This window comes from Hipposideros armiger, unplaced genomic scaffold, assembly GCF_001890085.2.
Source record: "Hipposideros armiger isolate ML-2016 unplaced genomic scaffold, ASM189008v1 scaffold_695, whole genome shotgun sequence".
NCBI classification, from domain to species: Eukaryota; Metazoa; Chordata; class Mammalia; order Chiroptera; family Hipposideridae; genus Hipposideros; species Hipposideros armiger.
The window spans coordinates 15,409-30,628 of record NW_017732045.1 but is presented as its reverse complement, the minus strand read 5'-3'; the positions used below and the strand labels follow the sequence as shown (position 1 = coordinate 30,628).

At 46.7% G+C, this 15,220-nt stretch overlaps 1 protein-coding gene across 3 annotated transcripts; it reads left to right on the top strand.

Moving 5' to 3' along the window:
- The first annotated feature begins 1,485 nt into the window (after positions 1-1,485).
- SMIM11 (small integral membrane protein 11) lies at positions 1,486-12,838 on the top strand. 3 transcript variants are annotated; one of them, XM_019626964.1, is made up of 5 exons: positions 1,486-1,590; positions 5,247-5,353; positions 10,536-10,713; positions 12,271-12,366; positions 12,659-12,838. In XM_019626964.1, the coding sequence occupies exons 2-3, from the start codon at positions 5,342-5,344 to the stop codon at positions 10,698-10,700; spliced, it is 177 nt and encodes a 58-aa protein (XP_019482509.1). In that variant the 5' UTR covers positions 1,486-1,590; positions 5,247-5,341; the 3' UTR covers positions 10,701-10,713; positions 12,271-12,366; positions 12,659-12,838. The 3 variants fall into 3 exon arrangements, with proteins under 3 accessions (XP_019482509.1, XP_019482512.1, XP_019482511.1); XM_019626967.1 differs by having other exon boundaries at positions 12,271-12,380; XM_019626966.1 differs by lacking the exon at positions 1,486-1,590 and adding an exon at positions 4,544-4,625.
- Positions 12,839-15,220: the final 2,382 nt, after the last annotated feature.

Genomic DNA, 15,220 nt, shown 5'->3' with positions numbered 1-15,220 from the left:
TTAATTTAATAAGCAACATTTAACATCCATTTCTTGGGTCACTGGCCTAGACCTGAGGAGCACAGAGATGAATGAGAGACTCCCTGAGCTGGAGGAATCCATTCAGCAGAGAGGGAGCTGGAGACGGAAACATCATGATGATATCATGTGACAAGGTTATAACAGAGATCAGCACAAAGTGGGCAGAGTGAGAGCAAGGACAGGAGGATAGGCGGAACTCGTGTCACAGTTTCGTCTCTCAGAGGAGCTGAGAGCAGGAAGTCAATGGCAAGAGAGATGTATGGGGCTGTAGCTCCATGTCTCCTAGCGTCCCCTTTTCTCCTCCCTCATCTCCCCATCTATTCAGCCAAGGCAGAGCAATTGTGAGCAGGGCCTCAAGCCTCAGGGCACTAAGACAAAATTCATAAAAGGAGCCCTTCATCAAGGCATGCTTGTAGGATGTCCTATGCCGACTACCAGGTTTCTCTCTTTAGCGTGCGATATAGACAAGGTATCTGTTTCCTGATAATAAGCGTGAAATTATGCTAACAGAAACGTTACATACAGTGTTAGGGAAAAGCCATTCATATTCCAAGGGCAGGTGTGGCAAGAGTGGCTCCCTTTCTCAGATCAGACACCCAGAAATGCTGTTGCACACAAGACATTCTTCCCAATGTGCCCAGAGCAGGGACCCGGGTTACAGAATCCGTGCCTTGGGTCTGGATCTAGACAGCAATCCAAGGTTTCCACCAGGTGACAAAAACTATCTCCTTGATCAAACTCTGGTCAGGCTCCTCTGAGCCCTCTTTTCAACTAGGCCTCAACCTTTAACTATAAACACTGCAGGCTCTTCACACCAAGTATTTCATCCCCCTCCCCACACTAAGAGACTTGATCGAATACTAGCATAGTTTCTAACAGCTCAAGGCTGCATCCCTGAGATGGCCCCAGCCCCCTTTCAAGTCCTGCCTGAGAAAGCTCAACTGGCCAGGTGAGTTCAGTTTGTTCCGGCCAAAACCTGGTGATAAGGCAAATCACTCCCCTGAACGCCTCACTCTTAGAGCAGTTACTTTAGAAAGCTCGCAATGATAAATCCGTTCTCTCCGCTTTTGAGATGTAGATCTTTTACCACCCAGAACTGTCCCTGCCCAGTGGGTGCCTTGGGGCAAGGAACGACTGTGTTCAAACTCTGCACGCGTGTGCGACGTGTGTGCTGAATGCAGGTATCTGGGAACCTAGCACCGGGGCGCCCTACCGCTATCCCAAAGGAAACTGCATGCGTTTTGTCAGAAATGAATGCGAAACTTGGAAACGTCTTCAAGGGGAACCATGGGTCCTCAGTCGCAGGCTGCAGCGAAGAGAATCCAGGGAAGGCGGGACAGCCGAGGGGGAGGGGACTCGCGACACCGCGCGTGGTCCCCCTCTTCCAGCTCGCCCCTGCCTCGGCCAATCATGACCTGCGGCCCCCATCACTACCCAACGAAAGCGGCCATGGCCTACTGCGCCGGCGCGCGGAGCGGTGCATGTCGGGACGTGTAATTTCCCCCGCGGCATTGTGGGAGTCGTGGTTTGCGTGCCCGCCGGACGCCGGATCTTCGGCCGCTTCGAACTGTAAGTGGATGACTTCTGGGTCGTCGGGACCCTGACCCGAATCCTGACGGCTTTTGGGGGGCGCTGGGGTGTCTGGCGGCCAGCCCTGCGTTCGCGCTTTCTCTCCAAGATGCCCGCCAGTCGGCCCTCGGCCGCGCGGCGCCGGCTCTCGGGGTGGGAACCGGGAGGGTGACGGCCGCCACGGCCCCCACTTGCGGAGCGTGCCTGCCTGGCTAGGTCGTCCAGGCGCCGCGACACCCGCGGATCCGGCGCCGGAGGCGGCGTGTTTAGGCTGTCACGCGTGGTCCGGGCGGGGCCCAGTGTTGCTTCTGGCCACAGGGTGTTGGTCTCTGAGAGGTTTGGGGGGGACGAGGGAATTTTCAGGGCGCCCTGAAGGGAAGCAGTGATCCCCCTTGGCCCTCATCGTTGGGTCCGAGCGGGACAGGTATCGCCCCGAAAGTATCGGGGCCGGAGAGGACACTGGCCCGGGCCTCCGGTTACCGAGGAACTGAGACCCAGCCCCTCCGGCCCAGGGAACGCCGGCCGGCTGGCGAGCGAGGCTCGGAGGCTGTTGACCGAGTGACGCCCAAGCTTCTCCTGGCGCCCCTTCTCCCCACACCTGCCCCTACTTAACGGGACTGAGAGGTGCAGACTGCGAATGACAGCTTCGGAAAGTTCAGACTGAGGACCGGAAGGCACCACCCTTGGGTTTGCTAGGTGTGCCAACGAGAAAAAGTAAATGGTGGACAGTAATACATTGTCCATATTGCTTTAGTTGGCCTGACCAAGATAAGCTAATAGCTTTTCTGTTTTTGAGGAGAAATCTGGCAAAGGGGGGAAAAAAAATCAAGATGTTTTTGCAGTAAAGGAAATAAAATTATTTCTATCTAAGCCATTGTTACTTTTGAGTTGTAAGCTAAGGCTAGTGGCTAGTTCCAGGGTAAGTTGAAAACGTTCTGCACTTCATAGATTTTATACCTCTCAAAATAGTCCCCATCTTGCTGGCTTTTGCAGTTCAGCTGCCTCCCGTTTCTAATGTTGCATCAGGTGTGCACATGGCAGCAGAGCAAATAGCCTGCTGATAGTTTTAGCTCGCTCAGCTCTCAGTTGCTGAAGTCCTGCAGGATGCTACAAAAATGGCAGTGTGGGAGCATGTAATTCAGGGAGATGGGGGGGAATTATAATTTGGAGGCAGTGGGTGCGAATGAGCTGCATTGATCTGCCCACTGGTCTCCCACCCTCGCAGCACCCCTTCCACTGCTTTGCAAGTTGAACTACTTTAAATGTTTCTTTCCTAAAGAGCTTGGATTTTATTACTCTAGGTATGAAGTCGAGGCAGTTGCCAGTATACGTTTACAGTCAGATTCTGTGATGTCAGAGAGAAGGGTGACTTACAAATTCCAGAGTTGCAGAGTTGTTCTTCGGAGTCTGATTTTTAAAAAATGAGAGCAGTTTGTTTCAAAGAAGTTAATGACTTGCCCCTGTTAATGACGCATGACCTGCCATCGGTGCCACCAAGAATAGAGTCCAGATCTCCAATTTTCCTGGTCCTCTGGTTGTTGTTCTTTATACCATGCACTGCTGTCGTGCAATGACTGTTTTTGCCCCAGATGCAACTTGTCTATGTTGTAAAGTTCGGCATGTCCATTAGTGCAAGGAAAGATATTGAACATGACAATAATGGTTAATATTCATTTAGTGTTTTCTATGTGCTGAGCGTGTTGCTTAGTTTACAGTTACAGATGAGGGAGCTGAGGCTTGGAGAGGCCAAGTGATTTGTCCAAGGTCACATCCCTAGGAAACAATAATACAGCAGGTCCTCCAGTAATGTCTTTTGTTCATCATGGTTTCATTATAATGTTGATAAGGTGTTGTAGGAACTTAACTCTTGTTTTATCAATTAGCCTATGGTAAAATTGGTTTCATTAAAAGTCTCAGTACCTATTGAAGACATTTCATGAACATAATATCCCTGGTGGCCAGAGGGCCAGACCGTTGGGTGTTCTTTTTAATTTATTTTCTCCTATAAGCTTTTTGTCCAGTTTGTTGTCCTTGACCTTGGGAATCAATATCTTACATCAATTCATTAGGTATATAATATGGCTTTAGAAAATTAGTGGGGCACAACCAAACTTGTCTATGATTTTTGTACACAACTCAAAGCAGGAGTTGTAAAAATAAAATTTATACTTTAAACATTTTATTTTAATTGACAACATGGCTAATCCCTGAGATTATTAGAGATTACTCAAAGTGAAAATTCTAGCAACAGGTTGTAACCTATTAGAAATGTATTTAGTGCAGGTCAAAATCTGCTGCTACGTAAGGGCGAAGAGGCCATTTATACATGAAGGTAATGAGCACCTTCAATCACCATCATCACATTTAAACAGATTTGTGATATAAATTCCTTTTGTTAGCTTATCTGACTTTGAAGAAGTCATGGGGGAAAACTTGGTTATCCTGAAACAACTGCCAGCTTGTTTATAAGCTACTATGACCTTGAATAGATGAGGTATGAACTTTCTGTATTTAGATGCTTTTGTAAGTGAAAGTTTTTACAAAATATCTTCCCTGAAGTTCATTTTATCCCCATTCTAAAGGCCTGTGAAATTTTCTGTTGCTTTTCTTAATTCTAATTGTAAGTACATTTAAAGGAAAGCATCCCTGTGATTTTTTAGTACAAAGCTCTCTGCTTGCATCAGGATAACTCTGGAGCCAGATTGGAGGAGTCGAGCCCCAGTTCGCCAGTGTGTGAACCCATGACATATGTTTCCCTGTCTTTGAAGTGGAGACAGTGGACTGTACCTCATAGGACTGGCGTGAAGACTGAATGAGTTAGTGCATCCAACACACTCAGCCCAGTTGGGCTCAATAAAGTAAAGCTGTGATTATTATGCTGTGAGTCTCTAAATTGCAGAAGAAGTAGGGGCCCTGAGCCCACCTAGTTGACACCTCCTTTCTTCATTTGTAGATGGGACCAAGGCCCTAAGAGGGAAGTCATTTGCCAGAGTGTTAGGCTCTTCATCCAGAGCTCAAATCTTCTGACTCTTGGGGTATGTGTCATAGTCTAAAAATAGTGACATATGATGCTTCAGCGCAAATCCTGTGCAGGCTGTGTCCCTGCCTTGTCATTTACTGCCTCACCTTCCCTGGAGTCTCCCTCACATTTCAGAGGGAATTCTAGATATGAATTGCTTTCTTAGGACAAATTTTTCCCTATCATTTATTCCCTTCCCTCCAGATATTTTTTTAAAAACCAAGATTTGCTTAATTAACACTCAGAGGACCGGAGAAACGGTCAGTCATCCACAAACCAGCTCTTGTTCAGGGCAGGAGGTGGGTGGAGGAACCAATTTTGGACCTGGGCTCTTATGTTCCCAGAAGGGGAGCTCATAGCTCATGTCCCCTTAGGAGCAGCACTGCCACTGCTGTGGGGCTGTGCTCCCATCCCCAGCAAAGATCAGCCAAGGAGACCTTTCTGCTCAACAAGGGCCAAGCCTGTGTCGGCCCGCACCCAGGGCGTCTGCTTTCCAGGCTCTGGCTCGCCTTGCTGGGGACACTTAATCCTCCTCTCTGCAGAGCTTGCTGTCTTTGCCCATGTGCCCTCTCCCGTCTTCTGAAGGGAGTCTGCTCTAGAAAACCCAAACTGACCTGTTGCTTCTTTTCCCCACCAGCCCAGCGAGACCTGACCACCTTCCAGCTCCGGCTCCTCATGTGCTTGTCCGAGTGGCCCTCCGTGGAGTGGGAGTGAATTCACAGTTCGTCCAGCATGAACTGGAAAGTGAGAATAGTTTGAAACATTTATGGCTTTCGGTTTTCTTTCTCCTGTTTGTGAAAATTCAGAATACGAAGTAAACCAGGAATCATAATAATATTTAATATTTTATTTTAAGTTAAAACATACAAGTCTACTTTTCTCACCAGATTTCTGGACAAAGCTAGGCCTTTTCTGTGAGTGGGTGTCAGTTGACTTCAGATCTGCCTGACTTTTCTTGCAAAAACTATGCCTTTGAAGTTTCACCTACAGTTTCACATTTTGATTTCTTTAAAATGGATTAAGATCTTATGAAGCAATCTACATATGAAGTCTTTCTAGATTTTTATGCTCGTCTTCCCTAATCTTTTACATTTGTGTTGCCAACATGCATTTTTTTTTCTCCAACTCAAACTTGAACATGCATTAAAAGCATTCAACTTCGTTTTCATGGAAACAATCTTGTTTACATAGTCCTATTTCCTAAGTGTCATGTTTAAATAAATTATCTACTATAGCATCGAGTACAACTTAACCTGGCTGGGGAATAAACACAACTGACCCCAGTAAAACGTTGTATTTAGCTGGTGGAGCAGAAGTTCAAGGGCGACTGAAGAGTAGCCTGCTAGCTGCCTGCAGTCAGCTGTGCCAGCTGCTCTTACAGAGGGAGAGCAGCAGATCGAGATAAATCCCCACAATAGGTGGTGTGAGGTGAAGGTTGGCTAAGAGAGCAGCCTCGAAAACATTTTATTGTAGATACTTTGAAAAATATAAAATCAAATAAAAATTACTTATCGTCATACCATCCAGAGAGGGCTACTTTGAACAATGTTGATGTATTTTTTCAAGATACATTAAGTGTAGTGTATATTGGGTTGTCAGAAGAGTCATGATGCATTTTTGCAACGAAAAACATAGAAAAAATATGTTATGACTTTTCCGACAACCCAATATTTTCAAACTTAGGATCACGTATGTACTTTTTAAATTATTATAAGCATTTCCTTGTTTCAAAAAAATTTTGTTGGGGTGGACTAGATCTACACCAATTGTTTTGAAGGAGCCCCAATACCTGTGTCACGAGAATGGCTGACTTCTTAAATAACGAGGCCACACTCATTGGCTAGTAATGCACAGGTATGGGTGACTATCGCTGATGACCGCAGGCCCGACAGGCCAGAAAGGCAAGGGCCCAGGCTGCACTGGACCTACCTAATCGGTATTTTATTTACCTCTTTGAAGGTTTGCATATTTCAAGACTTAATATGAGGGATTCGTTAGAGATCAAAGGGAGGGATTTAACACACTGAAGTTTAGTACTCGAGAGGGGCAGGAACCGCCCTGAACCCTTTAGCTTTAGCCCTCGTAGTGTCCTTGACCCCTGCTGCCGCTGCTTTGCCCCTCTTAGTCCTGAAACTTCTGCCTCTTCCACCGCCTCTCCAGTACCTTTAAAAACAAAGTACACACAGAAACCACTTACCTGTGTCCTTTTGTTGATGTGCTTCCATTTCAGTGGGTTTTCTAAATCTGGTTGTGTGGTATGATAAAAAAATATAGTGAATGCTGCTGCTGAGCACCATCCAACAGAGAGGCAGAGATCAAACCTAGTAACAGTGTGTGACAAGTTTCAGCTTGTTCCGTGCAGTCAGTCGGGGTGTGAGCTACTGCTGAGAGAAGGTGTGTTTTAAAGTGTGCTGTAAATCATGGATCATGAACAGCGAATTAATGTGAAAATTTTTTTCAAACTAAAATACTAAAACACATGAAATGTTAAAATTAGTTTATGGTGATCCTGAACTGATCATGAAGATGGTTTACAAGTGGTTCGAGCGATTTCATAATGGTTGTGAATCGATTGAAGATGAGGAGAGATTGGGCTGTCCTTCCACATCAGAAACCCAAGAGAATGTTGAAGAGTAAGCGAAATTGTTTGATCAAACAGGCGATTGACTATGAGGGAAATTTCTGAGGATCTGAACATCCCTTATGATTCTGTTCAAAGCATTTTAACAACAGATTTGAACATGGGGCAAGTGAGTGCAAAATTTGTTTTATACGTTTTGATTGTCAAATGCAGAATATGTGCATTTCACTGGAGTTGCACGATCATGCTGCTTTCAGATTCCAGCTTTTTAAGACACATCATCGCAAGAGATGTAACTTAGGCCTATGGTTATGATCCTGAGACCTAGTTTCCGAGTTCTCAATGGAAAACACCCAGTTCTCCTCATGTGAAAACAACACGTCAATCAAGATCTAACATCAAGGTGATGTTAATTGTTTTTTGACCTTGATGGAATTGTGCAAGCTGAGTTTGTACCCAGGAACACTGTGGTGAACTCTGAATATTATAAGGGCTTATCTGAGCATTTAAGAAACGATATGCATAGAAAATGGCCTGAGAAATGGGCAAACAGTTTCATCTTCCATCATGACAACACTTCGTGTCACATCATTTCTGGCATACAGCAGTTTCTGTCGAATAAAAACATTACAGTGTGTCCTCATTCACCTTATTCGCCGGACCTGGCACTGTGCAACTTCTGGCTCTGCCCCGAAGTCAAAATGATGCAGGACATCGAGGCAGCCATGACAATGCAACCAAAGACACTCACAAAAGAGGACTTCCAGAACTGCTGCAGAAAATGGCAAGAACCATGGGATGAGTGTGTTTGAAGTGAGGGGGAGTATTTTGAGGGGGATTAATGGCAGTGTGTCTTTTACTGTAATAATTTTTTTTTTAATTTAAGCATTCACTGTATTTTTTGACCGTGCCTGTAACTGCTACAGCAAAGTTTTGTGTTTAGCTCATGGGGAACCATGGGCTGTGATGTGGGCTGGGTCATAATAGGACTCCAGAGGCTCACCTGCAGAGATGAGAGAATGAGAGAGACACTGTTCCCAGTACAAGTCAGTGCCCAGGTAGCCTAGAAAGTCCTAGTGAACTGAGAGGTTTATATCAACACACTGGTGAGTTTTGCCTCCAAGGAGGTAAAATGAGGTAACGTTTGGCATTCTTTTCTCTCATAGCTGGTTCATAAATGTGGAGTCAAGCCTCATCTCTCCAAAGTGAGAACCTTCAAGGAAGTAGATGAAGTAGAGGATTATTTGGGGGAAATGAGAGAGGTTTGTGGCAAATCTGAGGGAGGAAGGACCTGGAAACCAAATCAGTATTCCAAGCTGCTTATATTTGTCAGGATAAAAAGTTTCATATTTTTTTTAGTCTTTTAGACTAATTAACAGAGTGATCTTTCCGAATTGGGTTTGTTGTGTTTATTCTTGACCGTTAAATGATTCTGTGGTTGAGTTCTGCCTTTTTGTTTGTTTGTTTGTTTTTAGCTGAGCCATCCTGCCACCTGTTGGCAGCTCAGCGGCAGCTCAGCTCGGGCTGGGCATTGAACCGTTGTTGCTCAGAGCTTGCACTCTTGAGTGAGCTCTTAACCCTCTGAGCCATCGGCTGGCCCTGATTTTGTGGTTGAAAACTGTTATCTAGTTAATTCAGTGTTCTGATGTTCTTATTGTTTTAGTTAAAACAATTTAAATATTTGGATTCCTCCTTTTGATATTTGTTGTGTTCCTATTGCGTCACATTAACCTTCCTCAAATATCCATAAGTAATCAGTTAAATAACTTAAGAGGTCGTGACTCCAGTTGCCTTTGGTAAATTCAGTAGCCAAGCATTTGTTTATTTGCATAATTTAATTGTAAAATTGGTGAGGGTTGGAGAGAGCATCATATATGTTATAGCGTTGTGTAATGTTGAAGTGTTCAGACTTTGGATCAGTCAGAACTTGGTCAGACACTGCTTTTCAGACTTTGCTTTCTCAGCTATGAAATTCGGACAGTCTATATACCTCACAGGATATTATGAGGACTGAAGAGGAAATCTCTGTGAGACACTTAAGCCCAGTAAGCTCTCAGTGGATGGTCACTGATGCTACGTCTTCCAAACATGAAAAGTACACTAGGTCTGAGTCATAAAAATTTTGAATAAAATTATGGGAGCATATATGTACATAATTTGTGATTTCATTTCATTGAAAATCAGGAACCAGTGGAAAGGAGGCTGGCATCCCTTAAAATGTTCTGTTCTAGCTCTGACCTCATCATTAATTAGCTGTGTGGCATGGATGGGCCTCTCAACTGCCACCACTTTCCTTGTTTATAAAAGAAGGTGGTGGACCAAGTCATTTTTAAAATCCTCCTGGCCCTCCAAGTCTATGAGCATATTGTTCTCAGCTAAAGTTTTCCCTGACTAGTTTCAGATCAACTTGAAGCTCTTGGAGGGACAAATGTACTCCCTATAGTAGAATGTCATTGGAATTATATATAATAAATGATGTTTGGCAGTTTAACCTAATGATTTCATCAGAATAAATCCTACCTAGTCCTTTAGAACGATGATTACTCAACAAAGGCTATCCTTTCACTCGATTTGGGAATGAATGTTTAATCACACAAAAAACTCCTAATTATTTTCAGGTCATACTTACCATGTTTACGAAACTACTATAGTATTTGCCTTGAGATACTATTGTTCCATATAGATTTTCATAATGAAACCTACTGGTGCAAAGAGTGAGTAATTCCCATCAACGGTTACTCCTCAGACTTCGTTTTAGCCCATGCGTTAAAACTTCCGTTCAACAGGAGATTACAGGAACAGTGAATAAGTAGCTAATAAAATTTTGAGTTGTATTTTATTTTTATACTTATTTTATTTGCAAGTGCCAATGCTAGTGAGTAGTGGGAACCATAGGAAATCGTAGCATACTGCAACTGGAGACTCTGGAAGGGAGCTCTGGTCCAGCCTGTCTTCAGAGGTGGAGAGAAAAGTCAAGACTGACCCACGTCGCACAGTCAGTGGCAGAGTGGAGCCGTAGTCCAGGCCCCCTGGCCTGGCTCCTTTTGCTGGACCGCGCCACCGCCTCAGAAGCAGAGGGCCTGGGCGGTCGACAAAGCACACGGTCAAATTGTGAGAGACCAGGGCTATTACCTCTGTGTCCACTGGTGGGCCTCTGTGACGCCAGCAGTTAGGGGGACAGGAGGGACTGGCCAGAACTAGACTGTCAGCACAGCGGGGACAGGGACCTTGTCTGTTCTAGCCTGGTGTGTGTTCCACAATAGATGCATAGTAATGTTTATCGAATGGAGGAACATAAACCTCCCTTATCCATTATAGAACACTTAGAATCATTTCTTCTTGAAGGTTCTTGAACACGTTCCCTTGCTGCTGTATATCTTGGCAGCAAAGACATTGATTCTCTGCCTGGCGTTTGCTGGAGCCAAAATGTACCAAAGGAAACGGTTGGCAGCACAGCGGCACAAACTGGAAGCTGAAAAGAAGCAGCAGTCAGAGAAGAAAGAGGACTAAAGAGAAGCCAGAGGTACTGGGACTCGGCAAGTGTGGAACGGACGTGGGTTGGGTGGCCGGCCGGTCAAGGGATGTGCGAGTTCCGAGAAACCCGTACCCCTCGGGTGGGTCTGAGGCTGTGTGAGGGCGCGTGGCCCACCTGTCCCTGAACGGCTCTGTCAGTCGAGGGGTGCAGAGCCTGACCCTCTCCGCTCTGCTGATGAGCCAGGGAGCGCGTAGTTAGTCCACGCCTCGGTGGGCCTCCTCATCGGGAGCCGCGGTGCCTGATAGGTACTGGGTCACGGCGCTGTTGAGAATTTAATAAAAGCTGTGAGCCATCTCCTCAGGAAAGCTCTCATGCAAGTACGTGTAAGTCTGAGATAGGGGACGGGAGGGGGTGGATCACATGTCATGTGAAACCCTCGCCTGTACCCAAGACTAAGAGACTCTGCTCTCTACTACCTTCAGGATGAGGTCGTGATTCCTGGGTGTGGCCTGTAAATCCCTTCCCTGTGTGTCCTTAACCCAGGACACATTTGTCCCCTCTGCTGCTGCTACCCATGCTCCTGCAGACCGTGATAGACTTATGCCCCTTGGCCTTTGCCTGTGAGTCCCCTGGCCCAGAGGGCCCTTCCCAATGACCTCGGGAAGCCATTCTCATCCTGTGGCCCAGTGCCTGTCACAGCGCACACACAAGAGGGGCCCAGAATGTGTCGATTGAGGCACCAGGAAGTTGTTCAACCCCCACTACAGACTGAATATATGACATTGAGCAGCTCCTTAATTCTGGTGTGCTGACCCAGTGTCTTCATTTGTCAGGCCGAGTTCTGTGCTGCTCTAAACATTAGGACTCAACTATGGTGGCGGGGGATTCTAGATCAGCGGTTACCAAAGTTGGCTAAAGATGAGAATTGCCCGGTCAGGGTGCTTGTTAAAATGCAGGTTCCAGGCTCCGGCCTCTGAGAGTTGTCATTATACCTGTGGTTGGGTCTGGGCATCGTTTCCTTTGGAAACCGTTGCTCTCTCAGCAACAGGTGGCTGTAGGAACCACTGGGCTCGGGACCTCCAGAACCCCTGTCCATCCTGAGTCTATGCTTCTGTAAATATGAGCTCCCTTTAGTAGGATTTTGAGACTTAGTGAGTTTAAAAGCAAACTTATTAGTAATAATAGCAGCCCTTGTAGAATGATGATTATGTGCTAGCATTTTGCTGAGCATTTCATATACAGTGCCATTATTCCTTCTCCCGACCACCCTGTGAGGTCCATTCGGATGGAAACAATGGCTCCCGCTGTCTGTGGCAAAGAGCAGCCGCAGAGCTGAAGCCCCGTGGAACATGCAGCAGGGGAGCTGGGGGGCTGTCAGCACCTGAGCTCCTGTTACTCGCCCATCACTCACTGGTCCTCGGCGAGCTGCAGGCCTCCGCCAGGCAAGAGAAGTTACGGTCCTGGAACCTTGCCTTAAAAAAATCCAAAGTTATATTGTCTGAAACTCAGGAGATGGCCTTAGGGTGGGGGAAGAGCGCACGTGGAAATGAAAAAGCGCGAGAGAAGGCAGTTTTCACTGAAATGTTGATTGAATTTCCATTCCAGACAGTCATCATTCTGTGTGTGACACAAGCAGAGGAAGGAAAGATGAGATGTGAGACCATCAACACTTCTTCGTCCCACAAACGTCACCAGAGGCCGGTCAGTGGCGCAGGGTGGGTGGCATACACGCTGGGCTGAGAGCGGACCGGGGGCTTACTTCCTCCCCCACAGGCTGGCAGCTCATCAAAGCCCGGAGTCTTGTATTAAACAAAAGGGATTTTTCCGTGGAAGGGAAATTGTGCTGCTAAAAATACATTCATTAATAGATACACTTAGTGGTTTCTGCTGGTTAAGCCTAAATGGCTGACTGTAAGTGTTAATGCTGAGCAAGTAAAACACTGGCCATTATCTTATCAGACGTTTCCTGTTTATCCCCTTGGTTCTTTTCTAGATTTTGCACTTTAAATGTCAGCTTGAGTGGACTCCAGCCGAGAAGATGACTTAATGACTGAATTGTGTGTCAGAGGATAAGTTTCCAACCTATAGCTTTAACTTAAAAATAATGTGAATTTTTACATGCTTTTAGAAGAACCAGTATTTTCTTTAGTAAAATAAAATGCCTTTGTAAAAACGGTGTCTGTGGTCTTTGGAATAGGCCACCGTGGACATGGGGACACACACACACCGACACACCCCCTGTGTTGTGAGAGGAGGGAGTTGTGTAAACTCACATCCCCCCTCCCAGCACTTCCAGCTACAGGGCCCAGATCCGGTGAGGCCCCCGCGGAGGGCTGGGCCGCAGGAGTGGCACCTGCTGTGGGGGAGGCAGCCTCCACCTGCTCACCCTCACCCACCCACCCCTCCCGCCCTCCCTCTAATCTGCTGCCCTTGCGGCACTTTTTCTCCTCTTTCCTCCTAAGAGCACTGTCACCCTGTTGCTTGTTTTCGTTGCGGTGGAGGGAAGCTCTGTGCTCATCCAGGAGGCGCGCGCAGTGGCCTGCTCAGCAGGTGGAACCAGGTCTAGGACGGGAGTGAAGAGAAGCCCCTGGGTTCTTGATGAGCACGCATCCATCACATTAGCCCTGAACTGCCACCTCAGTACTTACTGTTTTGGGGGGCGGGGGTGGGTACCTTCCATTTTGTTTAAATCTCTGGTTAGGTCTCCACTCCTAGGTGGATCTAGTGCCCCCGGCCTTGTCTCCATTTGTAAAGTGAGCTTAATGATCACTGCCCTGCCTGTACAAGGTGCTTGTCTGAACTGGATGGGGTCACGTATGTAAACATGGTTTGTGTACCAGAAATGATCACACGTGGACGGAGTGCGTACCGCTTGGTTGGGCACCTGAGCCCCCTGATTGGCCAGGCGTGGCTCCAGGAACCCAGTTGAGCCCAGGCCTTCCTCAGGTGGACAAGGCCAGAGCCTTTGTGTCTTTACCTCTGGGCCCGTTCCAGGGCAGCGCCATTCTAACATTCTACCCACAGGAGTCACCCTGGCCCATGGGAAGGGAGTGGGGACGTGGCTGTTGGTGATGGTGCGGGCCATCAGCCAGCCTCTCAGGAGACCAGCTCTGCTGGTGTCAGGAGGCTGCCCCTGAAGAGATTCCGGGCTGTGCTCACCAAACTCCCTGTCCACCCACCAGAAGGAACCTCTTATTCGTTCCCTAACTTATCGCAGATGGTCTTACAAGAGAGGCCGAGAACAAAGTTTCCTTTGATCAAAGTATCTTAAGATGTGTTTCCTCTTACTATGCTCAGTCATAAAAAGCACGAATTTCCCTCAAAGAGCGAAAAGGAAATGAGGTGAGCCACATTAGGGCTACATGTGGACGCTTGCTGCAACCCGAACCGGCACTACAATCGCAGGACCTCCTGTTTATTAAGGTGGCAGACGCGTTGGGGCGGCTTGCCGAGTACTAAGCATTTTAAAGCCCTTGATCCTCGTTTACTAATAGTTGAGCCTCCGGGAACTAAAGTAACTTGTCCAAAGTCTCACAGTTAATAAGCTGGAAACTTGAGATTCCAAGTAGGTCTATCGGATTCCCAAAGCTCAGTGTACTTTCCATTACTTTCTGCTGGAAGTTTCCAGGCTTCGTATAAAGCAGCACTCTTAATTATGAATGCGACATTATGTAACTAAATTGCACAGGAAACGTGGTCCTTCTGATCTTGCTGGTTGTACTGATGTTCTCTCCCCTGCTTTTCTAAACAAGGCCACAAAGCAACAGAACCCTAAACTCGTCTTACTAGAATGTTTTGGCTTTGAAACGAAAAAGAGCTTTTGTTGGTTTATCTTGCTCATCTGATAACCTAAAAACCTTTTTTTTTCTCACTGCAAAATAATGTGGCTTTAAAAGGTCTTCTGCGTCTTGCTCAGTCTTGTGTTGAAACACATTTTTCTTGTGGCGTCCAGTTGGGGGTGGCTGTTTTTGCCAGATGTCCGGGTTGATGTCAGAGGTGAGCCTAGCGCCATGTGAGTGGGAGAGTGAAAAAGGAAAGACGGCTTCGATAGCTAAGCCACGCATGGTGGTTAGGTACACAGGCTTTAGCATCTGGCTGGCCCGAGGGACCGCCCAGTGCCTCGGTGTCCTCATCTGTAAAATGGGAAAGCGATAGACCCTGCCTGATGGGGCTATGAATGATGGCTCTAAGTGTGAACCTGGACTTGTACCTCAGCTGCTCCACACTGGAGCCAGTTACATAATCTTTCTGAGCCTCGGTTTACCCCATCTGAAAAGATAATAGTGGTTCCTACCTCACAGACTGTTGTGAGGATTAAATGAGTTAAACGTGTAGCTGTTGGTGCGTTTTACAGAACTCTTGGTACGTGTGCAATAAACGGGATGTTGGAACACAACTCTCATGCTCCAAACCCAGGCTACCTCCACGGGCCTGCACAGTGCCAGCACGTGAAGTCACCAAGGAGGCCTGAGGCTTACCGTTTGCTCTGAAGGAACTGAAATTCCAAAACATCCATGAGACAGCTAGTGAAAGACCACCCAACAGTTATTTCACT